Below are 13,732 nucleotides of genomic sequence, written 5' to 3'. Positions count from 1 at the left end.
CACGGAGACTCCATATTTTGTTTGTTTGAAGTAAAATTTCTGGCTCAGATCACGCCCAGGGTGAGTGCCTTCTCGCTCCTCCCAGTTTCTGTTCTACATGAAGCTGTCATTCGACTGCATTTATATCCCCTGGAGCTTCATTTTCCTTTTCTAGATTTCTACTTAATTTATGACAGCTCTGTTCCTGAGCTGAAGCTCTGAAGTGAAAAGAGGATGATGTTTGTGGTGGAAGCAGGCACGGGCAGGTTCTGTCACTCCTCTGCCTATAGTTCAGCACTGAGAGGGATGGACAGAAACCTACGGAAGTGAAGGGAGTCAGGTTCTGAGTTCTCTCCCAAAGGGCTGAGCGTGGGTGTCCTGGAGAGGCTGGTCTCAGCGGTGAACAATCAGTGTCCCTATCAGTTCCTGCTGCCTTCCAGCACCAGTGTCCCCTTCCCCTTCCAGATGCCTCCTGACCTGAGGGGGCCTGATGAATCCAAGGGCTGCTGCGTGATTGAAGGACCAATCTGATACAAACTGGGCCATCAGACTCTCTTACTTGGTAAGCTGAATAAAGACCCTGAAGGGAAGGAAGTTTCTACGGTGCTGGGTTCTTGACTTCCCTGGTGTTTCGTAGAGTAAGGACTACAGAGCCATTCTTGGGCTCTATAACTGCTACTTATGAGAGTAGAGATTCAAAGGAAGCCTGTTAGAAGGGGCAGGACAGCAGGTGTACACAGAGAAGCAGAGATGGAAGAATCACACTGATTCTGACAGCTGAGGAGAGAACCCTCAGCTCCTGTTTGCATTTCTAGTTCTTATATGTCCATAAATTTTCTTTTTCTTATTTTTGGACATCTGTGAGATTTCCTGTTCTAACTTCCCAATAAGCCTCTTTTCACTTACTGTAGATTTGAAAGCTTCATAGAAAAACCTTTGATTCTTGAAAACCAAAATAGACTTGATTACAACAATATTGTAGAGGGAAGTTACACCTTTTTTAAAGAATCCATTGGCTCATAGTCAAATTAAATGTTTCTATAGGTCAGTGGTCCTCAAAGGTTAATGTTTCTTAGAATGACTAAGGCAGTTTGTTTAAAAATGCAGATTTGGAGGCCCCAATCCTGACTTCAAAATCAGAATCTCTTAGGGTTTTAACAAGCATCCCAGGTAATTCTGAGCTAGAATTTAGAAACCTGTTCAAACTATTCTAAGTTTTACCCCTGAATCAATCTAGGCCACTGAAAGACTGCACAAGACCATAATTCTGCATTTCAACGTTATACCCTTCAGTCATATATTAAAAAGACTCTATGACTTTAATGCACTTCCTATAGACACATTGCCTCAGTTGATGACCTCAGTTAAAATGTGGAGTTCCAGTAGGAAATTACTTGTAGGAATTAGCAATCAAATAGCCTTTGCTTCCCTTAAGATACTCATACAACTTCACTGAAATATTAATAACCAAAAGAACAGACTGACTGCACAAAAGAATGACTGAATGAATGAGTGAGTGAATGAATGAATGAATACAAGGGATGGAATGTGTTTCCACTTTAACTACATTTGCCAGGAAACCGGAGACAGATTTGATTCCCGAAATCCCACATCTTCTATTGCCACCATCATCACGTGTTACAAAAGATATTCAGTTGTAAAGGCAGATCACCTTTTGTTTTAGCAGTCTGTTAAGTTTGCTTAAGCAAGTAAGTTCTAACTAGCATCCATTTATTTGTCACAGATATACTGAATTCTATTCTGTTTTAAGTTTATTATGAGGCATTTTGGGAATGAAAACCGAAAAGGGTTTAGCTCTCAAGGACTTCGTGTTTCTTCAGTGGGACCCAAAACATGTTTACCAAGAGCGAGAATGCAAGCCATTCAGACAGCGTTATGAGACTCAGGAGTGAGAAGTGGTTATTTCCAGCAGGAGGATCGGGACAAGTTCTCTGGAGAAGGTAGGGCTTTACATCTAGTAAGACAGGCAATGAGTAGAGATGAGGAGAAAGATACTCTAGGCAGAGTGGAATTATGATTTTCCTTACTACCTTTTCTCATAGCTCCTTGAATTTCTGCAGAGCACATACTATATTTTCTAACTGCATATTCATTTAGGCAATTATATATTCAATGCCTCCATCTTCCATCACTAGACAGCACTCGCCACAGCCGAGGGCTGTGTGTGTTTTCCTCACCACTTTACACCTATACTTACAGTACTTAGCACAGCACCTAGAACACAATGATTGTTCAGCAAATATCTGCTACCGAATGAGTGGTTAAGAGCCTAGGATTCCTCGTGCTTTTGCCATTTATTCATTTTGCAATCTTGGGACCCATAGCTAAGCCTCTATGTCCTCCTATGTAAGATGGGGTCGTAATAGTCCTTTCCATATAGAGATGAGGTAACAAATAGGACAATGTATGTCAATAAATTACAGCTATTATCACTTTGATAGGAAGAGGCAGTGATATGAAGCAAAGTAGAAGTTACAGGCTTTTAGCAATAAGAGTTTGAACTTGCCTGGCTTTTTTTCCCCTGTAACTTTACAGGCTCACCAGGCAAAGCAGTGTAGCAAGTTTAATTTAAACTGGGTATTTGGACCTGGTCTTTGCTCCTGTTGGACAAGGTGGCCAGGAAGGCTTCTCTTGAAGATCGCGTTGCTTCTTTTGTGGAATAGGACTAACAGAGCAGCTGTTCCTTTATCACGAAGCTGCCCTGATGGTCAATGAGAGAGCACATGTGAAAGCTCTGTGTGACAGATCTGTGCTGTACAGAGCCTGTGCCTCAGGTGTGAAGGTACCTGGCTCTGAATCCTCGAATTGCTAGTAAACAAGCAAGGTGAGCTGTGCCTCTGTGAAAACAGGGCTTGTTGTGGGATGACAACAGGCAGTCCCTCAGGTCAGAGAAATCTGGATTCCAACCCTGGCTCTAGATCTACCGCCTGGGGCCATTGGAGGAAGCAAAGAAAAATCCCAGCTGGCGATACTGTGAACTCCAGGTCCCTGTAAATATACATCAATCTCTGGTCCAGAAAGAAGGGGGACTAGGGGGTAGGAGGAAGAGTGTGGACTGAGAAGGCGACCCGGTCAGCTATTAAGCGGACTAACGTTCGCTCTGAGTGAGGGGTGTAGGTAACGCCAGTTAAGAGCCCCGCCCTCTGGGCAGCAGCTCCCCTTATAACCCAGTGGTGTTCTTCCATGTCCGGGTGGTCATAGGGCTCTAAATAAACTGTTCTAAAAATGTTTCTTTTTTGCCAAATCTGATTTTTTGGCCAAATCGAATCCACTGCATACTGTGGGGTTTTGTTTTTGTTTTCTGTTTCCTTTTATTTTTTTTTTTGGCCTTGCAATGCGGCGTGGCATGTGGGATCTTAGCTCCTCAACCAGGGATCAAACCCGAGGCCCCCTGCAGTGGAAGCGCGGAGTCCTAACCACTGGACCGCCAGGGACGTCCCTGGGTTTTAAAAGAGATAGGCGGAAGGTGTCACATTTTAAGGGGAAATAAAACAAAAACAAACAAACAAAAAAAACACGGGAGGAAAAAAATTAAAAGAAATTAAGAGAATTTAATCTATCTCTCTTTTTCCTATGTGTGAATGGAGGGAAAGTGTCTTTATAAATTTTATTCAGCAGAACTCCTTGGTTGAGAACTGTAATTTCTACAAGCCCAAGTGTTTTTCATTTCTCTTACTAAATTTTCAGGAATATTTATTGAGTACTGGGGCTATGTAGTGATCTCTAGGCTTTAAATTATAGACTAAAGGGGGCACATTCTCCCCAATGGAGCCTGTAAAAACAAAGGCACCTATACTCTGTGTATTGGGTTATGGCTTGGGATGTATATGTAAGATACACATCTTATTTTATTTAGTTTTTCAGAAACACTTGGGAATAGAAAACATCCAAAATTTATAGAGGTTGTAACTTAGATTTAGATTAAGTCACTTTCTCAAGGAAAGTCATTAGATGATTATATTGCCTTCAACACTACTTTGGGGGCTGGTGTTCCAGGCCCCAAATCTTCATTACTCAAACACAATAGACTCTTCATTCATTTTTTTTTTTTTACAATTCCTAGGATTTTTTAAAAAATAAATTAATTTATTTATTTTTGGCTGCATTGGGTCTTCATTGCTGCACGCGGGCTTTCTCTAGTTGTGGCGAGCAGGGGCTACTCTTAGTTGCGGTGTGCGGGCTTCTCATTACGGTGGCTTCTCTTGTTGCGGAGCACAGGCTCTAGGCATGCAGGCTTCAGTAGCTGTGGCATGCGGGCTCAGTAGTTGTGGCTTGCGGGCTCTAGAGTGCAGGCTCAATAGTTGTGGTGCAGGGGCTTAGTTGCTCCACGGCATGTGGGATCTTCCTGGACCAGGGCTCGAATCCGTGTCCCCTGCACTGGCAGGCAGATTCTTAACCACTACGCCACCAGGGAAGTCCCGACTCTTCATTCTTTGGGTATAAATTAGTACTCTATCCTCTGTTTCCCAGGTGGAGAAAAGTATAGATGATGGGTCTTAGGGGGAAGGAGGGGACCATATGCACTTGAAAGGAGTAAGTAAAAAGAGAGGCTGATGCTAGTATGCCTTTGAGTGGGAGAAAGGTGATTTTTGACCTATTTGACATTCTGAATGACCAATACCTTTTCCCCTAATTGGCCTGGATGCACTGAACAATCTGTTAATGCTTTGGTTTCATCTAAATGGAAGCAAAATCTTTAGTAATTAGTACTGGTAGTAGGAAAGATATGGAGTTCATTTAATCATTCATTCAACAACAGTTACTAAACACCCATCATGTGCCTTCTAGGTTTTATAATCTAAGAAAAATACAGACATGGAAACAACTGCATTATACCAGCACATGGACAACTAGATAATGCAGGATAGCAACGAAATAAAAGACAAGTTTCCAAATCTTAAGGAACTCACATCATCATCATCATCATCATCAAAATTTCTGCCATGTGTCCTATTCTCATTTAATCCTATGAATTGGGTGCCAATATTATCTCATTTTAGAAAGGAGAAAACTGAAACACAACAAAGTTTAAAGTGAGTCTAATGTGACTTGTACAGCAAAGATCAGACTTGAACCAAGGAAGTCTAACTTGAGATGCCATATTCTTAACAACTATATAGTACACCACCTGGACATTAAAAAATCATTACTGTCTTTGACACTGGAAACTCAAGACGTAACTCCAGGAGGTTTGATGCAGGAGCAAAGGATCCCACCAAATAAAGTTGCCTAACAATTCCCAGCAGTAGTTTGCCTTCCGCCTTCCTATTACCATGATACTGCTCGCCAGCATGCCCCTTAGAGATCAAAGTTAAAGGAGCTCCCTCAGCCTTAAATTATTAAGACTGACAAATAATTAATCATTAGCTCCATGGTTTCTAGGAATTTACAGAAAGACCTATTTTGAATATGCCACGTTTTATCTACTGAAGTGTCTAATAACTTTACCTCTTACATATTTTTCCCTTCCATGGAAGTGATATACACATCTGGGAATCATTACAAAATTAGCCACTGGCAGTAAGAAGGGGGATAACAGTAAAACAAGTAAAACAAGCAAAACAAGGTGGCCATGAGCTGATGGTAATTTTTACTTAGTGATGGCTGCATAAGAGTGCATTCTATTAATCAGTAATATTTTATATTAGCATTATATTAATTTATGTAGATGTCTGAAATTTGTATTATTAAACGTTGAAATTATAAAGTGAGCTCCTTTAAAGGTAGCTTGAGAGAAATCTTAGAAAATCAGTACTGATTTGTGACTTTAAAGTAAAAACATTAAATGTGATAGTTATGAGATCAGTGGCCAAGATAATTAATTTCCAATACTACCCAGGCAAACAATTATCAATGATAATTGATAAATGTATTTGAAGATACCCTGAAAGGATAAAGCACTAAATGAGTGTGTCTCATCCCTGCCCACGTATAAGAGTCACTTATGGTGAGTTTTAATACTGCAAAGGTCCCTTCAACGTGAAGAGATTCTAACGTGGGATGAGGTGAGACATCTGTGTACTGAAAAAAGTCTATGGGGCTACCTCTACAATGAACAAACTGTAGCTATTATTAGGCAAACGGTATTGAGTATTTATGCAGGTATTTGCTTTATAGGCTGAAGGAAGAATAGAGAAATTAGTAAGAACATCACCAAAGAATGGTTCTTGATCATTTGGCTAATTTTTTTACTGGGACTTAAAATTTGGAGAGTCCACAAGAGCGCCACAGCTTGATAGTTATTTGATTTGCTTCGAAGAATGTGGGACCACCATTAATCCTTTAAGGACAGACTCAGATGAACAGGAATAAGAAGACAGGAAGCAAGGCTAGCTACTAGCTAGAGATTGTTCATGGCTTGAGAATACTTTTAAGTTGTAAGGATTTTTAGATCATGAACACAGCCAGAACCAAATAAAACCTAATACAACTCACCCATTACTAACACACAAATCACTCCTGGTACACTCTGCCCCTGGGAAACCACCTTGGCTTTCTGAGAGGTTTAGAATGGATTTGGTTTTGGATTCACATAATCAAGTGATTCCCTGGTCATACCAAAAACCTATTAAATCGTAATATCTTGGAGTAGGACCCATGCATTGGGATATTTAAGAAATCTCTAGGTGATTCCATTGTGCAGCCAAATTTAGGGACTAGGAGTATAAGCTCTTCTCAACTTTGATGACTCAACCTGAAACCACAGGTGCAAAAGAGTTCCCCCATCCTCATTAGTGGAGGTTGCCACCTACTCAGGCCCATCCTTCTCTTGACCTCTCAGTTTAGGTTAAGCCACTTCACTCCACCCCACACCCCAATCTACCTGTGTCCCCACCTGTTGTTCTGTCCCTAGTCCACTCTTTTCACTTTATAACTTTGACCATGTCATTGCCTTGCTCAAAAATGTCTAACCCCACCTCTACCTGGAGCTTTGTAATCAACATACAGGTTATCACCTTGGAGCTTGTAGAAAGGTCTAATTCCAGGTCCTGTCCAGGTCTACTGAATTAGAACTTAACATTTTAATTAGATCTCCCAGGGACTTGTATAAGCATTTAAGTTTGACAAGTACTGCTTTAAAACACTATTTCCCAGAGTATCTTTTGAAGGACGTTCTTGAGGACAGAGAATCTACTGCCTGGATTCAAAACCACACTCTTCTCTCTCTTCACAGGACATCTGTCCATTCAAAAAATATTAATTGAGTGACAACTATACCCTTTACTATGCTGGGTTTATAGGATCTAGTGGTGAAGATGACAGAAGTGGTCCCTGCACTTGTGGACATACTCTCTAGCAAAGGTGACGTTAACAAGGAAGGCTAAGTATGCAAGTGCCATGAAGGGGATGTGGAGGATGCTGTGGGATGACCTAGTTAGTGAGGTGCGTGGGGAGGGTCCACTGTGGTGTAGGAGATGAACACAACGTTCCTGGGGAAAGGCTGCTGTAGCAGGCCCCTGCTGATCTAGAGGTCGGAGGACCAAGAAGGAAGCGCAGCTGAACACAGCTCCAGCACCACACAGGGCAGCTGCAAAGGCTTGGAACGATGATAGAATTGCCTGCCCCATGCCTACCCCACACAAGGCACTGAGGGCTCTAAGTACTTTCCTTATATGTAGGTGTGGTTATTAACCCTGTTTCACAGATGAGGAAACTGAGGCACAGAGAGATTAAGTAATGCAGCCACTGTCACAGAGCAAACCTTGGGACTCAAAATCCTGGCCATCTGGCTCCAGCACCTCTGTTCTTAGCCATCATACTCTACCATGCTTGAGCCGGGAAAAATATGATGCATTCAAGAAGCTGAAAAACAGGCTGTATGCCCAGAGTTCAAGTAGCACTTGTTTATGGATCTATGTTCCTTTTTTATCTTAAGGGAGGAAATACATTACCATTCAGTGGCAGCTTTTTACAACACAAATTTTTGGAAACATCCCATAGTTATTGAGTCAGAATATCTAGTCATGGAGCTGAAAATCTGCATTTTAATAATGCTTCCAGGTGATTCAGAATCAATAAAGTTTGAGAACCATAGATTTAGCGGTACCATTTCCTCCTATAATCTCTTCCCTATCATCGCCTCCCCTAATTAACCCATAGTTATTTAAAAAAATATTGGTCCCAAAGTATAAACTAAACACGAGGGTAAACAGTATTGAAGCGGAAAGCTGGAAGAAATCTGAAAACTGAATCAATGGTCCTCCAGGTCTGCTGGCTGCCAGGCTGTGAAAAGAATTATCTAGGCTTAAAAAATTGGAGGTAAAAAGAGACCACAGAGGCTTAAAACTATTTTCATTACAATGCCAACCATTTAAATAACTAGTTGAATCCCTGGAAGTTGGAGTAAAATCTAAAATTGCTGGAAGAGCAATTATTTCACATGCCTTATGATTCCTCCATCCTTAGGCAGCACTAGGAGAAGATGCTCATGCAGCAGAGAGAATTTTCTCGAATACAGAATGCATGCAATAGCAGTAGCTGAAGTAATCTCTGGCCACTGGGGCATATGGGCTCAACAGAACTAATATGCCTCCTTAAGTGTCAGGGGACCTTGACAGCTCTAACACAAATATCTGGCTGCCAGTAGGGTATTCTCTTTAATTCAGCCGTTTCCTTTCTTAAAACCATTTAACAGAAGAATTATGCTAATCTCTTATGAGGACGAAACTAAAAGAAATAGCTGAACTTCAATAAACCTCCATCATCATAGATTATTTTATCTTCTTGCATTTTCCCAATGTTTATCTTTAAGAGCTTGAATGTTTTGCAGGTACATTACTATTAAAATTTCAAAAGCCAACCTCCTAAATGCTACCTTTCAAATGGTTCAGAATAGAGATCATAGTTTTTCTGTCCTATTCTGTCTGGACATGACATTCCCCTGGCTACTCTACAAACCCTGTTTATCCAGATCAATTACTTTGAATTTTCATTTAAGAAAATAAGTTTTGGAGCGTCTCTGGAAGAGATTGCTATTTCCACCCCTCAAAAGATCAGATAAATATTCCACTGTATTTTCAAAGCTCTTTTGTATTCAACACATTTAGTTCTGATTCTATCCATAAGCAAAGTTTATTGGATGCTACTCGGTTAACACTGACAAAGGACAGTTGAAATGGCACAGTTAGAAAACCTTATGCAGGTGCCCCATCACTGAAATATAAGATACCGATGATGATAATCTCCAAGAGCTGTCACAACCCCCTTGCCAATCACTGAGAGGTGGTTTGAAGTGGCAGGCAGATCTGTGTCAATATTGGCTATATTGTCATGTCACCGCCACGAAGATGTGTGAGTCAAAGAGCAACTGGGGGATCCTAGAGGCACAGGGCTGGAATTTTCCAAGGAAAAGTGTTAATAATCTCAATCTTTGTGGCAGGTTGTCTCTTCGCAGAACTGCATGCTTCCCTCTCCCTTCTTGCAGGAGGCTAGTGCAGAGATACAGTGAGATCCAGGCCCTGCTTGAGAGAATGTGACAGCCAAGACAAGGCCAGGAGGTGTGGATGAGACTCATTTTACTTTGAGCACTAGGGTCAATATTCTTCCATCCTTCCTTTTCCTGCATGTGCCTTTTCTTGCTATGGCAGTGGTATGATCCATAGGACCAAGGCTAGGATGTCAGACTAGGGGAAATGGACCAAGTTATTAAGTTTAGGTCTTAGGCCAGAACGGAGCTTTGGGACTAGGAGTTTTTGGATCTCCACATGGACTAGCTCCAGCAGGGAACTGAAATAAGTGTAGGGGAAAAGACCTGTTCTAAGAAAGGCAGTAATTTTACAAAGGTTCTCCCGCGTGTTTATTAGGACTTAGCTATTAAGTATCCTGGATCACAGCACTCCAAATACAGCCAGATGTATAAAGCATCACCGTTAAGAGTAAAGAAATAGAAATCATATATTGCCAATGTCTGTACCTGTTCAACACTTTTTAATGTACTGGCCCCTCTTCTTCCATAGGCTTATATTTATCAGTGATGTACGCATAGTGCTTAAGGCCCTGCATTCTATTGAAGATGCCTGGAGTCAGGCTTAAGCACACAGGAGCCACAAAGGAACTGTGATGGTATTCATGCTTTATAAGGAACCACGTTTGAATGGCTGTTCAAAATGCCACAACAGGGTTAATAGAAGATGAGGACCCCTACAACGCACACCTGTAAAATAATGGCATGTAATAGCTGAATATATTTTCCCTGCCAAATCTTAATGGATCTGGAAATCCAAGACTTCATTTACAAATGTTACAAACTTTGCTCCCATGGTGACATGCAAATGGAAAAGAAGGGAGCCCCCGTACCACCATCTCTCGCTTATTTAGCAGTGGGAGAGGCATTCAGGAGATCAGGAAGGAAAGAAAACACTAAGAAAATAGCATCCACCTACCTGGTTGGCACAGTCTTGGGCAGGGCGTCCACTCACTGAAGGCGGTCACAAGACAGTCTTTTTTGCACGGGAGCAGGCAAGGGCGTACTGTTTCCGGCCGAGTAGATTCCGGACATCTGCCAACGTGAAGAGACCAGGTCAATATTTCCTGGAGAAAGTAAGTGGTTTAGCGTAGAACCATAGGATTTCAGAACTGAAAACACTGAGACCCTGTTGTTCCTTTTACAGACGTGGGAAGAAAGACCCAGGAGGAGAAGCTACTTGCCCAAGGGCTCAGAGCCAGAGGCAGAGCATGAAACAGACTTTGTCTCTCTTGATCCAGAGACCAAAATACTTTTCACTAGACCAGGAAAGGAATAACAATCGCTGAAACCAACGAAAGACAAATGCTAAGTGAGTTTCTCCCCACTGCATGAATTCAAATAACATTTGATTTTTTTCAGAGTGGACAAATCTGATATATTTTTTGAAAAGTGTTTTATCCAGGGTAATACATCAATTCAGTGATATTGTACAAGGCAACATATGGATATACTGGGAAACGAAAAACAGTGAAGACCACTGAAAATACTATACATATTTGATAATTAACATGATTTTAGAATATTGAAGTAATTGGCAGGTGTCTTTTTAGAACATGTAAATTGATGAGTTAGAATAAGCAAGACATGAGAATAGTATGTTTGTTTGCAAATAACAAACACACTAACAAGCATTAACAAGAGAAACATTTCAATTCTGCTATTTTGCTGATAATGTAATGTTCAGACTTGGGAGGAACTTAGTCAGTGAATTCATAATCACTTGGAAGAACTAAAGTCTCAGAAAATGGCAAGCAAGTTTTTGTTTTTATTTGCATGCTTGTCTGCTTATTTTTATGAGTATAGGGGGCTAAAATCCACATTTATTATCTTATAAAACAGTGATATGCTAAGAGGAAAAACAGGAAAGCACTCTGCAACTTATATGTGCATTTTAAAATTCTGTTTCCTATAAATTTCTTATAAAGCACAGAGATGCAGTGTGTATAAAGCCTGATAGCATGAACTTTGGTATTGGATAGTCAGTGGTGAATGAAGTGCTTTTCCCACATTCTTTCATTTATTCCTAAGGACTGCAGTGAAAGGCATTGTAATCTTCATTTTCAGACAATAAACTGAGGTGCTGAAAGAATAAGTAATGGATCCAAAGTCACATGGAGTCAGAACACTTGAGAAAAATAATGATAGAAAAAACCCCAGCCTAGCAAGTTCACACAATTGAGACTTTCCGGTAGAAGAGAATAGAAAATGGAGGAGATAAAATAAATACGGAAATCATGGATTAAAATACTGCAGAGCTGATGAAAGGCTGACAATTCAAAGTGAAAAGTCTACCAGCTGTATACAAAATGACCAACATGCAAACACAAAGACTGTCCAATTGTTAAACACCAAGAAAAAGTAAGAGAGGAGACTAATAATGGCTGGGGGAGGAGAGGAAGAAAAAGAGGGCACGTAATAAAAAAGGAGAATCTGACTGAGCTCAGATCTTGTCAATTTACATAATTACCAAAATGAAAACCCATTCTTAGTTTTAAAACTTTAGAAGGAATACACAGGCAAAACAGGGAATTTGACTGTGAACAGAAGGTACACAATCTTACACTTGCCACTGTAAGGTGAAGGCACAGTGGGTAAAGGATGGGAGATGGAAGGGGAGGGAGAGAGAGTGGCGGCTTGGACGTCCTCATCCAACAGAGCAGGTGGTCAGAGAGCCAATAAATAGACATGAAATAAGAAATACAGTTCTCAGTATATTAATCAAAAATGTTAATGCAGCCAACCAACGGAACCCCAACAATGTGAGGGGAGTCAAGTCAGTAGAGGAGCTAGTGTAAATGGACATTTGACATTGATAAATGAAGAGATATATGAATGATGTTCAGAGTTAGGAGGTAAACATCAGAAAGGGAGGGAGGACAAGGATATAGACTGGTGCTTGAATGCCTTGACATAAAGACACAATGGAGGTAGATAAGAAAGTAATAAAGTGGTTGCCAGTGGCAGGACGGGAGGTAGGGAAGGGATGGATGGGAGCAGGGGTGGATGCAAGGCTGTTCGTTGTTATACATTATATGTCTCCTTGTATTTTGTTATAACTTATGAATGATGTGAAGGCTTACCCAGTCAAAATAAAGAGAGAGAGAGGAAGAAAAGAAACATAGAAACTATTAAAAAGGGGTTGTGTTTGGGACATGGGACGCTAAGTGGAACAGGAGGTGGGGGATTCGTTGCTTTCCACCATCAGTCCCTCTGTGTTACTTTACTTCTCCTATGGAGCATATTAATACTTTAATTAAGATAAATTAAAACAGAAATGTACATACTCACAGAAAAAGAATTCATTATAATTAATTAAATAAATTAAATTATTAGTAATTTAATAAATTATTGATTATCAATAAATTATTATTAGTGGCATTATTATTAATCATCCTTAATACACACAAAAAACTGTCTATCAAATAGATCAATTCAATGAACCTAAAAATAGAAAGAAAAAAGAGTGTCTTTCTTTAGAGGATATAGCATTATTTAAACAAGATATTCTGGTAAGGAAAATTTATGTCATACTTTAGTAGAACTAGCAAAAAACACTAAACTCATTCCCAAGTCCTTTATTCGTACCCGGAAAGCTCCTAAAATTAAATTGAACTGCTATTTATTCTATCTCCTCTCCAATCTCTCCTGGTGTCTAGCTGGAAATGAAAGTACAACATGAGGAATGTCATTTTCCTGTGTGCTCAGCGGGGCAGCAGGGCTTGGGGGTGCAGGGACCCAGCCAGGACACACTCACTCAGACATCCACAAATAGCTCAGAAATTCTTGTGGTGCTGGTTTGGCTTCAGGCTTTCTGGGAGGGTGGCTTATTCTGCAGGGACTTTGTTCACTTCAATTAGCAGTAGGTGTTCATCTCTTTTTAAAAAATGTTTTAGATATACCTTTATTGAGGTATAATTGATACAGAAAGAACTGCACTTATTTAATGTGCATAATTTGATGAGTTTGGACATATGCAAACACCTGCGATACCATCTCCACAATCAAGGTAACAGACATATCCAACACCTCCCAAAGTGTTCTTGTGTCTCCTGGTTTTGTTTTTATTTTTGTGTGTGTGTGGTGTTAATCTCTTTCGGGGAACTGATATTGCCTACTTTTCAATTTATACTTTATTAACAGCACTCACAATAAATATTCACTGGGCATAATGTCAACTCCTCGTGACATGGTGCCCTTTCTCTATCTGTGTTCTTCTTCTAGGTCCACAAGTGAGAAACGGTGTCATACCCTCAATGGCAAAGGTCA

The 13,732-nt window shown here is 40.5% G+C and overlaps 1 protein-coding gene across 2 annotated transcripts in view; it reads right to left on the bottom strand.

Moving 5' to 3' along the window:
* Positions 1 to 13,732, bottom strand: part of THSD7B (thrombospondin type 1 domain containing 7B) — a 751,247-nt gene that overhangs the window by 381,336 nt on the left and 356,179 nt on the right. For both annotated transcript variants that reach the window (XM_036856921.1, XM_036856923.1), the window contains exon 9: positions 10,383 to 10,498. In XM_036856921.1, the coding sequence (XP_036712816.1) occupies positions 10,383 to 10,498 (116 nt within the window). The remainder of the gene's footprint in view (positions 1 to 10,382; positions 10,499 to 13,732) is intronic.

The sequence above is a fragment of the Balaenoptera musculus genome, chromosome 7 (assembly GCF_009873245.2).
Source record: "Balaenoptera musculus isolate JJ_BM4_2016_0621 chromosome 7, mBalMus1.pri.v3, whole genome shotgun sequence".
NCBI lineage: Eukaryota > Metazoa > Chordata > Mammalia > Artiodactyla > Balaenopteridae > Balaenoptera > Balaenoptera musculus.
Note: the sequence above shows the minus strand (reverse complement) of the source record. Positions and strands in the feature narration are given on the sequence as shown.